General features: G+C 39.2%; 2 protein-coding genes across 8 annotated transcripts in view; one reads left to right on the top strand and one right to left on the bottom strand.

The window, feature by feature from the left end:
• Nucleotides 1-332: 332 nt before the first annotated feature.
• LOC117605944 (FUN14 domain-containing protein 1) lies at nt 333-2,786 on the bottom strand. Of its 4 annotated transcripts, none has more exons than XM_034327809.2 (4): nt 2,627-2,786; nt 1,986-2,153; nt 1,673-1,868; nt 333-922 (listed from the first exon to the last, which is right to left on the bottom strand). In XM_034327809.2, the coding sequence occupies exons 2-4, from the start codon at nt 2,144-2,146 to the stop codon at nt 740-742; spliced, it is 540 nt and encodes a 179-aa protein (XP_034183700.1). In that variant the 5' UTR covers nt 2,147-2,153; nt 2,627-2,786; the 3' UTR covers nt 333-739. The 4 variants fall into 4 exon arrangements, with proteins under 4 accessions (XP_034183700.1, XP_034183699.1, XP_034183701.1 ...); XM_034327808.2 differs by having other exon boundaries at nt 2,500-2,639; XM_034327810.2 differs by lacking the exon at nt 2,627-2,786 and adding an exon at nt 2,262-2,411.
• Nucleotides 2,787-3,204: 418 nt separating this feature from the next.
• Nucleotides 3,205-19,354, top strand: part of Utx (Utx histone demethylase) — a 74,987-nt gene continuing 58,837 nt past the window's right edge. For 2 of the 4 annotated variants that reach the window (XM_034327776.2, XM_034327775.2), the window contains exons 1-3: nt 3,205-3,346; nt 3,701-3,954; nt 4,041-4,149. In XM_034327776.2, coding sequence (XP_034183667.2) covers nt 3,279-3,346; nt 3,701-3,954; nt 4,041-4,149 — 431 coding nt within the window. In that variant the 5' untranslated portion in view covers nt 3,205-3,278. Of the gene's footprint in view, nt 3,347-3,700; nt 3,955-4,040; nt 4,150-17,136; nt 17,997-18,153; nt 18,948-19,354 lie in introns of those variants that run through there. The other 2 variants (XM_034327777.2, XM_034327778.2) reach the window with 2 other exon arrangements.

The following is a 19,354-nucleotide window of genomic DNA, read 5'->3' as shown; positions in this document are numbered from 1 at the left end:
TCATATACAGATTGAAATCGCTGTAAAGTAATATATTAATCGACGACACCCATAACATAAGTTACATGTAAGATTTAAAATAAATTACTTTCGGCATGATTTCTTTGTAGTGTTATATTATATATAAATACATATAACACTGTCTTATTGTTATATATTACTTAGTTTTATACTGTTAGTGTAATACTAGTTGAAAATATTATTTATTTATTAAATTAAATAACAAAATAGCGTATAATTCGAGACTATAATAATATGGTTTACAAAGTTTGTTAAATATAAGAGAACAATACAAAAAGCAAGTGTATATGGTATATTCTACATATTTTTGGATTAAAGACTACAAATACAATCACCATAATGACTGCATTATTACTTTTGCTGCATTCTGAACAATATGAATTCAGATACAAAAACAGATCGAACAGATCAATCCATATTAAAAAAAATCAGATCACTTTTTACTTGTTACTGAAACGAAATGTTTCAACACTTTAGATACAGATATAGTTTTCATTTATATTGTAGATAGTGTGAAGTACTGTGCACCGATGACAAGATGTCCCATGAGAAGGCCGCATTTGCATTTGTCTCATGGGACATCTTGTCATCGGTGCACTATACATTTTATTATTCATATGATCAATTAATAAATTTCATTTTACTTCTATTATGAACTTGTTAATGTTCTTTGGATAAACACCTGACGTTTTACATTCAGAGTGCAGCGTGTATCAATCTAGTTGTAAATAGCCGCACTAAGCGCTAAACCGGCTACAAATGATGCAAGGAAAAAATGCAATTCTGAAGTTTGAAGCGACTTATCACCAGTTATAGAGTGGTACCAACGTCGTGTACGAGATTCGCCATTTTTCAACAACTGTTCAGCTTTATCTAGTTTTTTATCAACATATCTCTCGACCTGAAACAACAAGTTTTGTTACTGATGTAAATCATTTATTATTAACGTTTCAAAATATACTTACAAATATCATACAATGTATACAAAAGACTGATACAGATAAAAAATACTTCGTAACACACGAAAAGAAAGTAAGATTAAATTGTAATTATTCTATTTATTATAAGATATAACTAACTGTTTACAATATTTCTATTGTCTTTTGTTATTATTTTTCTGTTACGCATAATAATGCTTTAATTTATATACATACTTGCGCAATTAAGAACTAAAATAATTATTGATAATTACTAAACGTATAGAAACTTCTTAATGCACATGCATATTTCTTAAAAGCATTGAATTTTAATCATGTACACATAAAATACAACAATACTTGTACCGCGCAAGACTACAAACTTGGACGTTAAAATATTGAAACAAAAATGTTTTCTTATAGTTTAAATAAGTTTACTAATTTCAATTATGAAATTTCTTTGATTCTTAAGTACCAGTAAAGGCAAACAATGATATTCAATACATAATGCTAACATAAAAAAACAGAAAAATAATATTATTTCTTTTTCTGTACGAATTTAAGTTATTCTTTTATTCAGGATGCTAAGCCAATAATGAAACCACCAATGAAACTCGTTGCCACAAATGAATTGTTTTTACTCCATTTTCCTACCTGTAAACAATGTAAATATTATATTCATAGATACTAAAATACTAATATTAAAGATGTTAAAATTATAAAGAACATCTTGCCTTATCAAGAAGTTTTGGTCCTTCGCCGGTAACTTTTTCTTCTACTTTATCTGTAATTTTTTCAGCTTTCTTTTGAATTTTATCCCAGTTGATTCTTATGTAACCTTGATGCGCTGCAATTTGCAACATTATAATTCCACCACCAACTGCAACTGCAGCTACTTTTCCAACCTTCATTGTTACAAAACCAGTAAGCCTATAAGAGATATTTAATAGGAATTGGATTAACATCTTTGTCTTAAGCTTTGACCGAGTGTATTTATAAATATAGAAAATTCTATTATATATATATGTTATTATATATAATGCTAACCATCCTGATGCTGTTCCAATAATAATTTGTTTAGTAGCAGATGTCTTGCTCACATCTCCTAAAATCTTATCTATTATACCTTTCGCTTCTTTAGAAATATCAATACCACTTTCTTCTTTATTAGCATCATTTTTGCTTTTCTTTGTTGTTGGTAGACTCATTTTAATACTGAAACGATATATTAGTCATATCTTTTTGTACTTTAAAATAATTTTTAATTCAATGGTAAATAATCGAAAATTCTTCCGATCATTAATAAAACATAAGTATAAATACTATTATCCCGTCTTTAAATATCAGCGTCACTAAGTCATTCTTCGATTATTCGTCAGAACAGAAATATATCGATGAGTACATTGCCAAGAATTTATAATAATAAACGTTATTTTAGAGCAAATTATCATTGTTTTTTGTTTTTGTTTTAAATGAACTATATATGTTATTTAAAAGGCGTATAAGCTATCGAATAACAATAATGAATTTCGAAATACGATGAAAAACAAAAACCATCTACCGTTTAAACAATTTTGTTCCTTTCGACTTAAGGGTATTCTTGTGCAGTTTGGGCATGATATAGTTTAGGCGTTTCCTTAAATTATATAATATTTCATGGTGGTTAGTATTTCACATATAAAGCTCACCTAATGGTTTAATTACAAAAATATTTAATAAAATAAATGACTTTGCGCATAAACCGATCTGACAGATCGAAATCTCCGGTACTTTGAAACGATCACTTTTAGTTTCGGCTACTGTAAGACGTTGCAATAACGAAATGTCCCACACACCGTCAAAGTTTATCATCTTATACATATATAATATATATTCCGTATATTCCATTCCACGAGAGACTCACTAGGTTTAGAAAAATTCCTATCCACATGTGTGGTTCTGCAATATTTTTTTGTCACTCCATTTAATTCTCAAATTCAAGTTATATCACGTTATATTTTTATACTTGGTTATTTTCCAGCGTTTAAATGGATCTTGATATGCAATAAAATCGAACGAAGAATGAGAATTTTCGCGCCATTCTAGGACGTGATAGAGCAACGTATTCTATATGGACGGAATTCTAAGTCGACGTGAACCATCGTAATGGTCTTCCGTCGCGTGATTCGCCATCCTGGTTTAACCTGATTGCCGCTTCTAAAAACTTATCGTCCCGATGAGGTGACGAGTTGTCGAGAGTGTAAATTCTAAAAACTCTCAGATTTTTATGTAAAGCGGCCTGTTCTACGTGTAAACATGTGTCGTTTCTGTTTTTAATGAGTATATTTACCGAGTGTGAAAATGGCCCAGGAGACTGACGATATCAATTTGACTCCCCAAGAATTACAAATACTATCTGAGTTAGACAGGTAATTTTTAACCAGATCAAATCTGTAACAATAAACCTCATGCCAGTTTCTTAATTTTTTGTGTGCCAATTGTATTTTACGCGCATAGTTTTCAAAATATAACCTAAAAGGTTGTTTGACAGAATAGGCGCGTAATTTGATCGGTTCATTTAAACGCACGTACCTATGTACAGTTTATTGATATTTGTTTCAAATGTTTGAATGAACCATATTTAATTAAATATTACATATTGATCTATTGTGCTTTCATAAATTCTGTTATAATTATTTGAATAAGTTGTTAAGAAAAATGATTTATTTAATGAGTATTGAAATAGAAATATTAACAGTGTGTTCTTTTCAATGTGTTTATAGTAGGCAGTTTGGATTTTTAAAATTAAACTCACCAGAGCAATCAAAGAAAAAAGCTTTAGTGGTACGTGCAATTAAATATCTCGAAAGAATGCTAGTTCAGGCACAAGCTGAAAAACAACGTAGAAAAGCGGACAGTACAAAAATAAACCCCGATGAATTAAAAGATGACGACGAAGATAAGGGAATTAGTATCGATCCTAAAACATACTGCAAACTGGGACATTTTCATTTACTTTTGGAGGACTATAGCAAAGGTAATGAATTATTTATACCAATCTCTTGTTAGTTTATATTTATATTCTACTTTACCAATTTCTACTTTAAACTTCTGTTTTAACAGCTATGTCAGCATATCAGAAGTTTTACTCTTTAAAAGGAGATTACTGGAAAGATGCCTCATTTTTGTATGGACAAGGACTTGTCTATTACCACTTCAATGCTTTTCAATGGTAAGTGATTTTTTCTGACTATTTATTAATATTTTCAATGCGTGCATGAATTATTTACAACTACCAAGAGAGTTAAAAAACAGATTTTAAACTTTTCACCATACTCGTAGTTTGAAAAAACAAAAGAAAATAGTGTGAGTAAAAATGTGTACAGGAAAATATTGTTGTTCACCTTGGGAAGGGGACGACGACCCCTTAGACGATGTACACATAGGGTTCATCGTTCTCATCGTGTATCTTTTATTTTTTTAATTTCGCGCGAAATTCTATAGCGCCATCTATACGAAAGAGGCTGGAGTAAATGTGGCGGATTTACATTTCGTGTTGATAAGTTAGATTTCTGTTATATTTTCTATTTTACGACGTTGTTAATTAACTTTTTAAAATTGTAATGTTTTGTAAATTGTATTTCTTTTGTTAGTTCTTTCATTTTATAAATAATCACTTAGATACAGAATTTGTTATCGAGAAGACGTATATGTTTGATAGTGAAAGTAGTTAAAATTATTATATGTTATTGTGTGTGATGTTAAATTAATTATTAGTTATTTGTTAGAGAAAAATAAATAAGATAAATTGCAAATTAAATAATTTTTCTTAAATAAATCGCTACAGGTTTCGAAAAATCAGTCGGTAAGTTGTTGAGTAGTTTCAGCCATTTTCGTATAGATGGCGCTCCGGTCGAATTAAAAAAATATTTGCTTTATTGCGGTCTTTTTAGAATAGGTGTTTGTCAATTATTTTAATAATTATTCGATCTTGTGTTGATTTTGACTGATTTCTAGAAAAATAGAATCGATAGGAGTCTAAATTGTGTCATTTTAATTTCGAGTGCGAGGTATGATATAAGTAGTACTGGTAAAACAGGCGCGACTGTTATATCAGTGTGCTCTGTACCCGCAGGCCTCAACTCACTTTGGGGTGTTTGGGACCCCCAAAATCATGATCCCTCGAGAACAAAAGCATGTCCCGTCTTTCTGTATATCTATAATCATTGTTGTAGCGAAGTGACGCAAGTGCCTACGTGCCAAACAGTTTTGAAGTTATGGCGACTAGGAAACTGGGCGGGAGAGAAGTGAAACATGTACTTTTGTTCTATTCCAATGACTAAAATAACAATTTAGATTTCTTATATCTTGTATACCCTACACTATAGCACTAAATAATATTATTAATCATTTGTACATATCCGTAAAATTACACTTTGTATACAATTTTCCCATGGAAGTACTTACGTACCATATCCATATTTACACATGTATGTATTTTTATTCACGCGATAAATTAGAAATCTTTCAATCTTTATCAATGTATCATTAACGACATTGATAAAGTTATTTAAAAGAAGATTTTTGTAGACTATTACGTTTAAAATCGCTTTAGCAACTGTCGATTATAGTACACGACGATCGATTTAATATAGCCGGTCAGGAAATGTAGTTTAACCTTAATCAACATCAATTATTTCGAGTATAGATATGCTCGAATCTCATTACGTTCCATCGAATGCAAGTAATATGACATTTAAGCATTCTCAAATTGAGAAATCGAATTGTTCTCATTTATTCTTCATCGGGTATTTGAAAATAACTGAGAAGATCGTATCGCCGTCAAATATCAGTTTAATATGATTAGGTTCATCATTCTCGAGCAACTTCGTGTCAGTGACCGACCAGGTGAAAAGTTTTAACGTCGTATTCTAACAGTATCCAACAATCAGTGTTATTAGACGAGATTTTTTAAACTTTATATTAACAATGCATCAAAATGTAATTCAATGTATCCGAATACGTAACAGTATTGTTGCTGTTGACTTGACATTTCCTGTCAGGCAATCGGCTTTATAGACGGTTAGGAGTGGGAATATCGATTTCCTGTTCAACCCTCCTTAACTCAGATGGGTGTAAGATTTCCATGAAACGAAAGCTTACAGAGGACTTCCTTTCGATCTTTCAGCATTCCACTTTATTATGGTTACACGTAACCGTTATCAATTTCCTTGATTGACAGCTTCTCGCGTCTTTTCTTCGATCGATAATGTTTAACTATCGAACGGCGCGGCGGCCCGCTAAAATGGCGCCAATTTCAATTTAACTTTAGATCGTTTCACGTTTTTTCAATTTTTTCTTTTTATTATTCTACCGTTTGCACATTAACGAGAGAGGTTTCACACTTGATTTAGGTACATTCAATTTTACATGGTTCGATTTTACGGAGGTGCATGAACTGCACAAATTACTTTATGGCGGGGACCATAAAGGGCCCGCGCGAAGGTCCTGTACTGTATACCTGGTAGTATACAGAGCTCTGGACAGAGCTCTGCAGAGCCGAAAAATAATTTAATATTGTAGGAAATAAAAGACGTATTAACCGACATTTCCAGAATATTCTGGATTCCATTGCTGAGGGCTGGGAGGTCGCAAGGGGTCCGCGATGCGTTCGATCACGAAAAATCAACGATCAGTTGACGACAGAAGTTGACGACGACGACAACGTACGGGGAATAGACGTGCCCTTGCGACCTGCGACGAATCCGCGACGATAGATAATAGTTTTATTCATAGTTTACGTAGTTTTACAGTTTATAATTAGTTTAGGCACCTAGAGTTAATATAACCTATAATATTAATATTTTTTGAATGACTAAGGCCTTCCAGGCTGCCAGAAATATATTTTTATTTTCAAGATATGAAATAGATAGTTATTTTTCACTGACTAAAGTCATTCAGGCCTTTTTTTATTAGTACTTTCTCTCTGATTAACCTAACCTAACCTAACCTTTTTCTATCTAATCGAAACTAAAAGAAAGCTCCCGCTGTTGATCGAACGGGTTAGAGGTTGTACTGGCTCCTTCGTACAGGACCTTCGTGCGGGCCCTTTATGGCTTCACCATAAACTGCCATAAAGTGATTTGTGCAGTTCGAGGCTCACCAATTTTACGCGGACGGTGTACAGAGAAAAAGATTTTCGACTCATTAAAAAGCTTCGCGCTCGAATAGCGTGTTTCATCCACTCCGTGATTAACGAGAGGCTACTGCTGCGGATTTTACACTAAATCCACCCAATACATTTGTTACCATGCATTGCACATCTCGTGTAATCTACATTCACGTGTTGAACGAACGCACCTTTTGTTATCGCAAATGTATTCATACTTGAAATATATTCTTTTAGCGTTGCCCCGTCGCGTTAATCGGTAAAATCATTTCTGAAAAATTGAATTCCTGATAAATTGAAATGTTTGCATTCGTTCAGTTGATAATCTTATCAATATGATTGTGAAAACGATTAGGTCTTAATCGTTTCTCAATGTGATTGATTATTTCATCCTTAAGATGGGTAAAATTTGTTTGATGTCATTTCTGTTTTATTATCATTCAGAAAGAAACAATTATACGGCAATTACGTAGTATAGAATGTCTTTCGCCTTTGTCTTATTCGATAAACCGCAGACTTATTCAGCGAGTGAAATTGAATGGAAAATCCTCTCTTTGTGGATGCATGAGGCGGTTTCCTTGGAAATATTGGGTTTCAAAGCGTCCGTTCAGGTGTGCATAGTAAGAAGTACCTAACAGCAATTAATTGTACGCCAGCCGAATGAGCAGACTAGATTAGCAAATATAGTATACGAGTACTTATTTTATCAAAAGTCCACTTCTCTATCTTCGTCGAACAGGAAGGGAAGCTGCAACAACCCCTTTCTTCGATCAGCCAATCTTTTTTCGCTATTTCACCCCTGGCATTGAATGGAGCCAAATCTCCCTAAGGGTGATTCACATGACGCGTGACTCGCCACTTTTCGAATCACTTCTACTTACGCGTCTAACTGTATATTTATATGCAGCCATTATGCACCTTTCTGTAAGAAAATGCAACATCCAGGCTGCTGGACAATGTTGCCTGTCGTTGCCTTTCGGGGTCCTAAGCGTGGGATCTTCCTTCGAGGGTCGTGGCATTAGAGGACATTTTTGGGACCGTCAGGGCATTCGAGTGTACCGGCAGCGTGCGAGTTGCACCCACCGGAAGATTCAAGCGTCTGTTTAGCTCCTTCAACTAGGTAAAAGTAGAGCGAGATTCGCTCTAAAGCCAACCCCAGTCAGACTGGAAGTGGTAAAAAAAAAAAAAGAATTTCGGCCATTCGTTCAGATTTTAACCCATTAAACACAATGGCGCAAGAAAATTAATGTATTGAAAATTAAGTATTTCTATTTTTAATAAGCTAAAGTGAACTAGAGCGAGATTCGCTCTAGAGCCAACTCTTTTTCGGCCATTTCCGGTCAGGCCGGTATTTTTGGCCATTCATTGAGGCAAGAATTTTTTCGATAACTCTTACCGTTTGTCCTGTACAAAAGTGACAGAAAGTCTAAATGCTTTAGCCCCCTTCTCAAGATTTTCAATCTTAGATAAATAAATTCCCAATCGTTTCATTCGCGTTTCTGCGTAATTCTCAGCGTCCTGTGAAACCGTTGTTCGCCCATTCTTACATTTCTGTTTTTTATCATATCGATTTGCGTACTTTACACCTATCCATTTGTCTATGCCTCAGCAATCATAAAGAAATATAACTAGTTCTCTCTGCTATTTTATACATACTTGTTTAACCAGCTTTGGTCGGTTATAAAATGTATCTATAGTTACCTAAGTTAGTAGCTATCATAATAGTGGCAATAGTATTGGTAACGATTAAATTACTAGATTGTTATTTTTAGTTTGAATTCGTAACTGGGATAAAGGAGGGACGTCTGTCGGGTAGGTTTTCGGTGTAATCGGTGGAGGCAAGGTTCGTCGGAACGGCATGGCAGTTGGGACATTCTGTCCGCCATGGGAGAGTGGAGTTGAGTCACGTGCAACGCATAGAGATGCGTTGCAGACGATCGATTTTACAACCTCTCCTTCTACGCACGTGTTAGCTCGTGTATAGTCACACATCGAACTACATATTTCAGCTTGTTACATATCAAACGGCCGATTTAGTAACATAGAAATCTATTATATATTAGCTTTCAGCTTTATTCATTGTTTGTTCCAAGTAGTCATAAGAAAACGATTGTAAAGAATGCGTTCTTCGAACACGAATCTAATTGCATCGGATGCACAACTGCAGCCAGGTGTTTCTGAAAGTATGCTCGACGGACGTGTATAACCGCACGTCCACCTTATCTATACATCTTGACTTACTTGCATTCAATATTATAGTAAAACTTGAAACTTTCTAGCGACAGTGTACTTACAGTGGGTTACAAAATTATTCGCTCACCGTTTAAAACAGAATACCTCGTTTAAAATTGGACCAAATGACTTGAGGTTTCTCGAGAAGCTATACAAATTAATTTGATAAGATACATGCTTTTGTTGTTTTAAAAAATTACAATCTGTTGAAATCGTGAAAAAAAATAGCGAAGGGTAATTTTTCAACTTTTTTATGTGAGCCTATAATGAAATTTTAAAATATGACATTTGTAAATTTAATACATCGTTGACCGGCAATTTTACAATAATAATACGGGATACTGTAAAAATTTAAAAATATTCCATATTATCCTGGGTTTCGAAAATTAAAGTAGTCGATGCAAGTGTGACCGGTCAACGCACTTGGAAGTTACAAGTAATTAAAATTTCCGAAAATTTTAATTACCTACCTGGAACTTAGTGCATTAACCGATCTCGATGGAATTTTCAGCGCACACATAACTTATTTGAATCTACGAAAGATATATTTTAAGGTTTCATTATAAACTCACAAAAAAGTTGAAAAATTACCCTTTACTATTTTTTTTCACTACTTCAACAAATTGTAATTTTTTAAAACGACGAAAGTATATATCTTAGCAAATTAACTTGTATAGCTTCTCGAGAAACATCAAGTCATTTGGTCCAATTTTAAACGAGGTATTTTGTTTTAAACGCGAATACTTTTGCGACCCACTGTATGCACTTACGTTCGTTTGCAATGGCATGCACGTATGCAGAGTAATGCAAGCATCGGAGAAACTTAAAAGGCAGATACGTGCCCGTATAAAATTCACGGACGACAACGGACAATTAATTTGAATACTTATCTTTCCAATTGGCCACGTGTTTCGATGCGGGGAATGAAAGTAAGGAAAAGAGTCCTTACGCGGTGCTTGGTTTCGCGTTTACTCGCCCTTATTCGCCCTTATCGCGTGGGGTAGCCACCTTGCACGTGAGACTTCTCATGAGTTAGCACACGTGTGTTTATGCCGTTGCACAAACGATACGCCTACACGCTCGCGTTGCACCCTGTCGCGAATACGTTCAGCAAGGTGCATGCAACCTTTGACCCAGATCGTACGATCGATATTCCCTGGCCCACATACGCTTCTACGGATTAATATATATTTTTTTTTCCTTTTTTATTTTTCATCGATCCCTCTCCCTTTCCGCGAACTTCACGGCTCGACATATTTCCAATTACCCCTTTCAACTGTTCACGGTATAAGTATCGGTTCAAGAACCGGCGTTGATTCCGATCAACGTTATCAATAGGAATAAGAGAAAATATAACGAAGACGATACTAATTTTAAAAAGGTTTCGCTTAAGGCAGAATAAAAATCAGTTCGTCTCGTTAACCCTCTGCGTCGTTAGCTGTATCAACCGGTCGACAAGGATGCAAATGAACAGCGATTAACGACGGTGGGCTTAATCGAATCACCAAGTGGCACGTAAGGTCCCTTCGCTCGAACGACTCTGGTCAAGGTTTCCGTTGATACCGTCCCGTGTCCCGTGAACCCCGCGACCGGATGGCAATGACCTCTATTCGCAACAGTATCATCCCCGTCGCGTTTTGGATCGGTGGATTCGCCACCTTCCGCGTGTCAAGTGGATCGTGGTAACAGCCTAGCCGGTTGGGCTTCTTCAGGGCTGCGCGCTCCTCTACACGGATCGCACGAAAGCGTTACCGTACGAGAAGCTGGTGGGACAACGAGGACGACGACGTCGACAGCGGGCGGCAGGGAGTCGTCTCGGTATTACTTCGCGGATCGTTCGGCGAGGTCATGGTCAGCCGGCGTGCTGAAACCGAGAGTCAACAAACTCTGGCCAGCGACGAAGCGAGGCTGCTGGGCTGCGAGTCAGCCAACCCGACCACCGTCCAACCGATCGGCAAGAGGTACCAGTCGGCCATTTAAAGGCAACTACACGATTCGATACAATGTAGCGGAAACAATGCGTTGAGACATCAGCGGTCAGAGTCAGCTCTACCAGTTCTTCTTTCGATACGATGCATAGTTTTCCTGAATGATATTGTGCCGGAATCGAACAGTTAGACGGCCATCCCAAACGTAACCCTTTCCTGTTCGTTGAACCGTGAGTACCCCGAGGAAGAAGCCGCTCGCTGCTAGCGGATTCTCTGTGTACCCTTTCCTTCTTTAACCTTCTTCTCTTCCCGTTTTCTCTTTTCTCTTTCCACTTCACGACTTTCCACGCTAAATATAATGCTCGATCATTATTTATAGCTGGAATGTTGTTGCGTGAGCTGGTGTGTACCTATCATCCTCGGCAGGTGCGGCATTTGTAGCGATCCTGAAACGGCCATGATATTCGTGATCTTCTTGGAATAAAGATGATGATATACGAACGGCCTTCGTGCTACTAAACTGTAATTTAGGGAGAAGGAGGATTGGAAGAGCCCGGTCTGATGGTGGTCCACTTGGACTTACGATTCTTAGGTAGTTACGGCACATTGGGGCATACACTGTAGAATAATTGCTCTCGGTACCGTTGTATTTATTTAGTTTCAAGGAACGATGTCTCGTGTAATACTTTGTATTCTCATCGCATTTCCCGGTGTTTAGTAGGCTTTCGGTGCACGCGTGTACCCGTTTTCACACGCATCAAAGTGTACCTCCCTATATCTTCTGACAAGTTGGAACGTGACGCGTAGGGTGTGCCTACCAGCGGAAGCGCATGACCTTCGGAATACCGATAATCATAGAGGGGGCATGAAAAGTAATAACGTTACAAAATCATCAACTCTAGCGAGTGCAACATCGGTGAAAGATAGCGTTAGGTCAATTTTACGAACGATAACCTCGTCTTCTCGCTATCTCGTTCCAGAAGAGACATTGCTCCATTTATCAGCGAGAAAAGAGAATCTGTATTTACGTATCGTGTTGGTGTATAGGGTATCCGTATGCTAACGCGTATACCAGTATACAGCCCGAGGCATAGCGAGTTTATCGACATTGGTACTAGTGACGTCGGGATTCGCGGTAGCAGCGCCCTGCGCGAGCCCGTGCCTCCGCGAGCTCTGACGTCATTGGGTAGCGGGGCGAGATTCGGACCAACGACAGTACGCCACGTCATAGCCAGCCTCCGCTGCTCGACGACGCCGGAGACGGCGAGTCACGTGACGTCACCTGGGACGACACGGCGCTCCGCGAGTTGAATGACCCCCACAGACCAAGTTCAATATACCGGCGAGGAAAGATACGACCCGCGGACCTGACTCCACGACACATAGCTCCTTCGTTGCTTTGCTCCTCGTTTCGTCCGCGTTTCGTCCGCGTCTCCTCCATCTACGTTTCGCGCGTTTCGTTAACTCGGTTGTATTCGGATCGTTTCGAACGCGTTCGGCTTTTCTCGAATCCGTCGATTCGCATTCGGCGGCTGCTTCTGCGGCTTTCAGCAGGCTTCGAATAACAGCTAGGAATCGGAATTGTAACCTGGAATCTTACTTATTTTCCCTTATATTATATTTATTTTAAAAGTAAAATTCAGAAATTCACGGATAGTCTACCGTTAAACCGAAGGAAATTTAAGCACCTTCCTCGGCGACGATCAGGCTGGATAAAAAGTCGCATTTATTTCGGGCGAAACGCATCACTATCGGTCTGTTTTTATTCATTTAGCCGGTGAGGAAGTTAAAATTAGTCGTCGCGACGAACGTACGATCCGGGGAGTCAGTGACTCCTTGTTGCGAATGTTGTTCGCGTTGCAGCAAAGAAATCAGTTATGCGTCCGTTCCAACGTTCATGGGGACAAAGATTTCCAGCGGCACGAATATCGTCCGGCGTACCTACACGCGAATAAATCAAATTCCAACCGGCGCAGCGGTCAGATCATTCGATAAATAAACTTTTTACTACCTGGTAAATTATCACGCGACGTACGACCATCTATTTCCCTTCAAGTACATCCAAACCGCTTTGAAAAGAGGCCCCTTTAAGTATATTGTCGGCCAACTTGAATATCAACGGGAAATATTTCTTTGGTAAATACGGGGTGGTCTGTTAGAAACAGTCAGTTAGCTTCCCGTCACGGAAGAAATATATTAACGAAAGAGAGACGGCTTTAAAAGGTGAATGCCTCGTGAAATACAATGATCGTTTGTCTCGATTCTTTTCTTCATCATAATTATTACCTATTCGTCTTGTCCGTCAAAGCTTTGCACGGAAATTAAGAAAATTTCTTGAATAAATAATTCATAAATATTCACTGAATGCATTTTAAGAGTTGAAGTTGATCGGTAGGGTATAAAGAGGCATTTGAACGGGGCTAACTAATCTGTCTAGGTCCACCGCGTTTCCTGCTTCAAGTATGACAGCATGCTGTGCAATTTATATGCATCCATTTGTAATGAATGTCGTGAAAGTAAGTTGGCAGGGTGCACCGTAGCGAGAGGAAGGTGGGCATCTCACGAACACGTGGTAAAACGGGGTGCGTGTTACGGCCACGTGGCTTGGCATCTGATAAGACTCGGCTAACGTGAAATGTACTCGCCGCTTAGGCTAACTGGCCATTTTCTTTCGTTGTAAGCCATCGTTAAAAAGTTTTCGCGGTTCGTAGCGTAAAAACGAGAGACTTGGATTGCATCGCGCCGCTTGCCGTCGAACTTTCTTCGTTCGATTTATTCCGTTGAAAGTAACAGTAATATTTCCGTAGGAAATGAAATTAGGTCAGATAGGAGGAGCGACGTATCGGCGGAGCGATTGCTTTTGCTCGAACCGTCTGACAGATAAGTTTTAGTTAAGACGAAGAGAACACGTGATTTCTAGTTAGAGAGGAACACGCGTGTTGGTTAAAAATAATTAAATCCAAGTTTAAAGTCGGCTGCCTGGAGAAAGAAAGGAGGGAGATTGCGCGGCGCGGCGCGCGGTCGCGACCATGTGTATTTTGGTAACGAACCTCTCGCGCGGAATTTTCGTCTTTTCCATCCTGACGAGTGCACTCCTCTTGCTCTACTTTCAGCAGGAGATCGTAAAATTATATGGAAAATTTCTTATTTCCTCTTTTCTCTAACGAATCTGTTAACCGCTTTAGAAACTGGTTGATTTAGATTAGCTGAAAGATTTCCCTTCCTCCGAATTATTCAGTCATAAAACGTTAAAATTGATCGAGTCTCGTGATGGTCGAAGCGTAAGTTCGATCAGTGAAGTAATCGTTATTGCGGTGCTCGTTTTTACGCGAGCAACCTTCGATCAGCTTACCTATTTCGTTCAGTGTATGCGGATAAAAACTCATTCTTCTTGCATTTAAATAGCTCTCTTGAATAGCTGAGTTATCGCAACAGATGTGCAATAATTAATGACCAATAATCCATTTAGTCGTCGTTAATGATTTATCGCTGTGATACATGCGGCAAGATTTTGCAATAGAAACTATTAGAAGAAACCAGGGCTGTGTTTCCGAATGGCCCCTTCAAAATTGAGAACTCAGATTCGGTATATAACCTAAATTGACTATAAAAAATCGATTAAACTTGGTTTCAGAGCTGGATGTCTTACCGTTTTTGAGATATCGTGGTAAGGTTAGGTTAAATTAAGTTAGGTTCCATGTATGCGCAGTACTGAATAGCGCATGCGCAGTATTGAATTAGCGCATACGTAGTCCCAAAATTGTACAAAAATTTCTTACCACGATATTTCAAAAACGGTAAGACATCCAGCTCTGAAACCAATTTTAATCGATTTCTGGTAGTGAATTTAGGTTATATACCAAACCTGAGTTCTCAATTCTAGGGGAGCCATTCGAAAACTTATCTGAAACCAGAATACTCTGTGTACTAATTTCAATTTACAGTGAAATCAAAGGAAAACGAATAGCGTAACAAAGTGTAGGAGCATCTCTAGTTTTCTTTATAAAAGGCTAGCGACCAACAGCCACTTTCCTTCTCGTAGGCGAGCGGTTCTCCTCGATGCGACGAGCAGGTGAAGGAAGAAAAAAAAAATGAGGATCACTGGTGAAGAGAAGTTTCTTTGTCCGGTACGAATAGCGAACGTGAAACGAGAAAAACGAAATAGGAAAGTGGCATGGTGTGGTGTGTATTTTAGTAACGAACGCTGTAAGGGAAAAGCTTGCTTCCGTTGTTTGAACAAAGACAACGTACGATTTTCGGTGTCACGTTGAAGCTTTTCTTCTCTCCGTTTATCCGCTGGGCCCTCCATAAAATTGTAGCCACTCTGAAAACGTCGTTTCTCTCCGCATTTATATTTACGCATTCATGCCACGCTGTTGGACCTCCTTTTTACGTTTCACCTATACAGGCAGTTCAGGCTAGTTTCAACCTTATGCACGTTCAATAAGGATACGAATCCTGAGCCCTTCGTTCTTTGAACCTCCTGTAACGCGTACAGTCGAGTTGCATCCGTTTCCGTCTTCCCATTTGAAATGGTAATAGGACTTTTAAATAGACTTTTTCGAATACGGGAAGCGACGTCCTGGCTAACATGAACGGTCGAATAATGTTTGCATGCTCGGGTTATGTAATTTTTGCGTTCAACGATCCACCTCTTTTATGCTATTTCGTGGATTTTCAGACTTAACACGAAAGGCAAAAGTATACAAAATATATATTTGGAATCCAATCGCGATGCGCCCTTGTGAAACACCGCGACCTTATACTATAGTGCTGTGCCAGATCAGAGACGTATAATCAGACAATTATGTTCATAATAATAGGCTTGAATTCTTAGTAACCCCACCGCGTAGAGATTCGTTGTCGGGACCCTATTTACCTACGTGTGTTATGGGAAAGTTTGTGGACTTTCTTGGTCGCAATAAAGACGCACAGTTTCGCGACTTACACGTTTACGGTTATTGTAACGCGTGAGAACATTCTTCTTGGTTAGACCTCGTCTGAAATTAAATTCCATTTACCAGAGAGCGAAGATCGCATCGATTTGAAATATAATGGAAGTAGGTCAGTTTGTATGTTATTTAAATTCTCGTTGCTGATACGGAATAATCACGGAAAAATAAAGGGGGTGAAAAGAGAGACTTAATGCACGTGGAACGAACAACGATTCGCCGAACATTGTAGTAGAATATTTTATATGAACGATTTTCCATCATTGGAAAAAATTTCGTACACCGTGGTACAATTAAAATAGTTGTAAGTTGACGCTGTTTTAATTACCAGTGTACACGCGTGTCGCATGCGAAATTAATTTGAACCGTTGTACGTTGCCCGCCACGTGAGATTACTTGGTGCGAGCTTTGCGCTTCGCTTTATGTAGGTCTTGGTCTTCGTGCGACGTTCTCTTTCGCACGAAGAATCAACTTGGTAATTCGTTATAATTTGTTAACTGCTCTGGTAATGGTATTTTTCGTTTTGCGTGGGGTACAAATTCTTCGAAGGAATTTGTTCTTTCAAATTGTATCGCGTTGTTTTTGTAACGTGGCATCACGAATTATGAAGCTGAAGCAGGGAAAAAAGTCGCAACTTTGAGGGAAAATATATGATACTTTTCACGCTTATGTATAATAGAAATTGTTAAAAAATAAAAGATAACAAATAAGCAGGTTAGGTGCCGTGACACGAGACACGGGGTGAGTTGATCGGGCGGTGGCTTGTCGGCGAGTGTCACGGTACTGTTCTAAAACAGGGCCACTACGCATGCGCGGTTCCCCTAGTTTCTCGCTCTCTCCCTTCTTCTGCCGTAGTAGTAATGCTGTCGGCTTCCCCCTCCACGCGCCGCCGCGTACTCCCTCTCCTTCTACCTTTCCTAATCCCCGTATGCCCTTCGCGCCAGTCGCGTCAGTTGCGTGAGAGCCTTCAACGGGGGAGGTGCTGTCTGGCACTTATTGTGCATAGCACCCTCTCCTCTCTTATAATCACTGCCATTAGTAATAATATATATATATATATATCTATATATATTATATGTATACATGTATAATCGAAGTATAGGAAAATAGAAAATTAATGTGTCACGAGCATCGAATCAACGAATTTTTGATTGTGATTCGAATCGTGACAGTCGAGCCGCGTATAATTCATTGAGATTAATGTGAACCGGGCTGCAGATCCGCTAGCAAATCGTGTACCGTGAAGTGTTAGTATCAAAGAAGAAGCGAGGTGAAGCTTCACGGACCCGTATCACTTGTGTTAGTTCTGTTTAGCAGTGCTCCGCTTCGCGTGGCGGAGTGTACGATCGCGTTTTCGACGTGTCGTCATCTTTGTTTTATGCATCGACATCGGCACACACGTTTGCTCACTGTCTGACGCGCGTCAGTCGACGGCCTTGTTTCTCTGTGTTCTTACGCGCCCCCCTCTCCCCCCTCGCCCCTCGTTGGTTGCTCTACAAAGATATATCGTAATAATGTCGCGTGTGACGTTGTAACCGAAACCGTCGGCTGGATTCTGTGCGGGATTCGAACGAGGAAGTCGGTGAACTTGTGCAGCGTGGCCAGTGGTGATATTTTTGTTTCAACACATTCTCTTCCCGTTTCATCCACTTCAAAGGAAGGAAGAAAGGAGGGAGCGTGAGAGAGTGAGAGGGAGAAAAAGCCTGCTGCGACGCGTGCACGGCCTTCCAGCTTACATACGGCGTCTTCCTGGCGCTGATTGAGATTTAAATTCCACAGACCTTGGGCGATTTAAATGGTGAGTGAACCGTTGCGTTGGCTGACTCGCTGCGTGCACCGTGTGCCTTCTCGTCTCCTCACGTCGCTCCGCTCTGCGCTGCGCCGCGCCGCGCCGCGCCGCGCCGTGTTTCGTCGTCGTTGGTTGGCACGCTTGCCCATACGTATACCGCGAATTGGAAGCGTGCTTTCCTCGATAATACTCCGGCCACTGTGCACGCAGTTTTACTTGGAGATTGATTATCGTGTACGGGTAGATAATGTTAACGGTGCATCGTAACCGTCTCGCTTACGTATGTCGGCCCGGTTTTACGGTACGAATTAGAAGGTCGGCTATGAATTTTTGTCGAGGGCCACGATCGATGTCTCGGGGACGCTATCGCATACGCCCTCGACTCGTCCTTTGACCCTTAAACGAGCAAGCGCCGTGTGCGTCGAACACGGAATACCTTTTTTTCCTTATTAAATAATTTATTTCTCTATCTATCAAAATTATAAACAACGAAAAATATTTATTATTAAACACAATTTTTTCCATTAAATTTAACACTAGTAATTTGTTCCGTGTTAAATAATATCGGAGAATATTGCGAATTAATGCTACCCCGTAGTACCGACAGAGAATTGATCAGGCTTCTTCCTCGTCACCTTGACCCGCATTACTCTTTCTCACGATCGTTGAATTACTCACCGATAGATGGTACGTTCCGTCTAATGCACGCAGCAATTGCATTGAAATATTTAAAAGAATTTCTTGTATTCACGTTATATGCGTGTATGTGGATATTGATTAGTCCGTTTAGAATACGCGTGAACCGTGTATCGCGTTCTACAAGGCAACCTTGATTGGACCTTGATTTCCGTTGAAAGTAAAGTTTCGCGGGGACGCAAGTCAAAATGGTGGTTCGTGAAAAGCTTCGAATGGAACGGTGTGACCGTCATGGGAGGCTAGCGAACGTGGATAACAATAACGGTGTGTATTAATCGACCATAGTCTGACTGAGTAGGTCAATGCAACAAGTCGCGTAAATGCCAAGCCGGGATACGATGATAATGCGTGAAAGGTTGAAGAATACCGACACGCTTGTAAGTAACCAAACGAAAAACTAGGTCGCTGCGTACGCGTGTTCACGCGTTTTTCTTGCTATTTATTAGAAAGTCATCGCGAATTTATTAAATAAACGCTATAATGGAAAATGAACGGCGGTGGTTGCCGCCTTTTAAGGATCAACCGTTTTGTCCCGCTAACGTTGATACGCGTATCTGCATGTTATATCGCCTACATTTCTTTTGTGTTTACCTTGCCCACGTACGGGCCATCCCAGCTTGTTTACCGAAAGAGAGGTGCAGAGGTGTCGTGTTTCAAAGCGGAACAAGTCA

This window comes from Osmia lignaria, chromosome 2 (genome assembly GCF_051020975.1).
Source record: "Osmia lignaria lignaria isolate PbOS001 chromosome 2, iyOsmLign1, whole genome shotgun sequence".
NCBI classification, from domain to species: Eukaryota; Metazoa; Arthropoda; class Insecta; order Hymenoptera; family Megachilidae; genus Osmia; species Osmia lignaria.
This window is presented reverse-complemented; position numbering and strand designations above follow the sequence as displayed.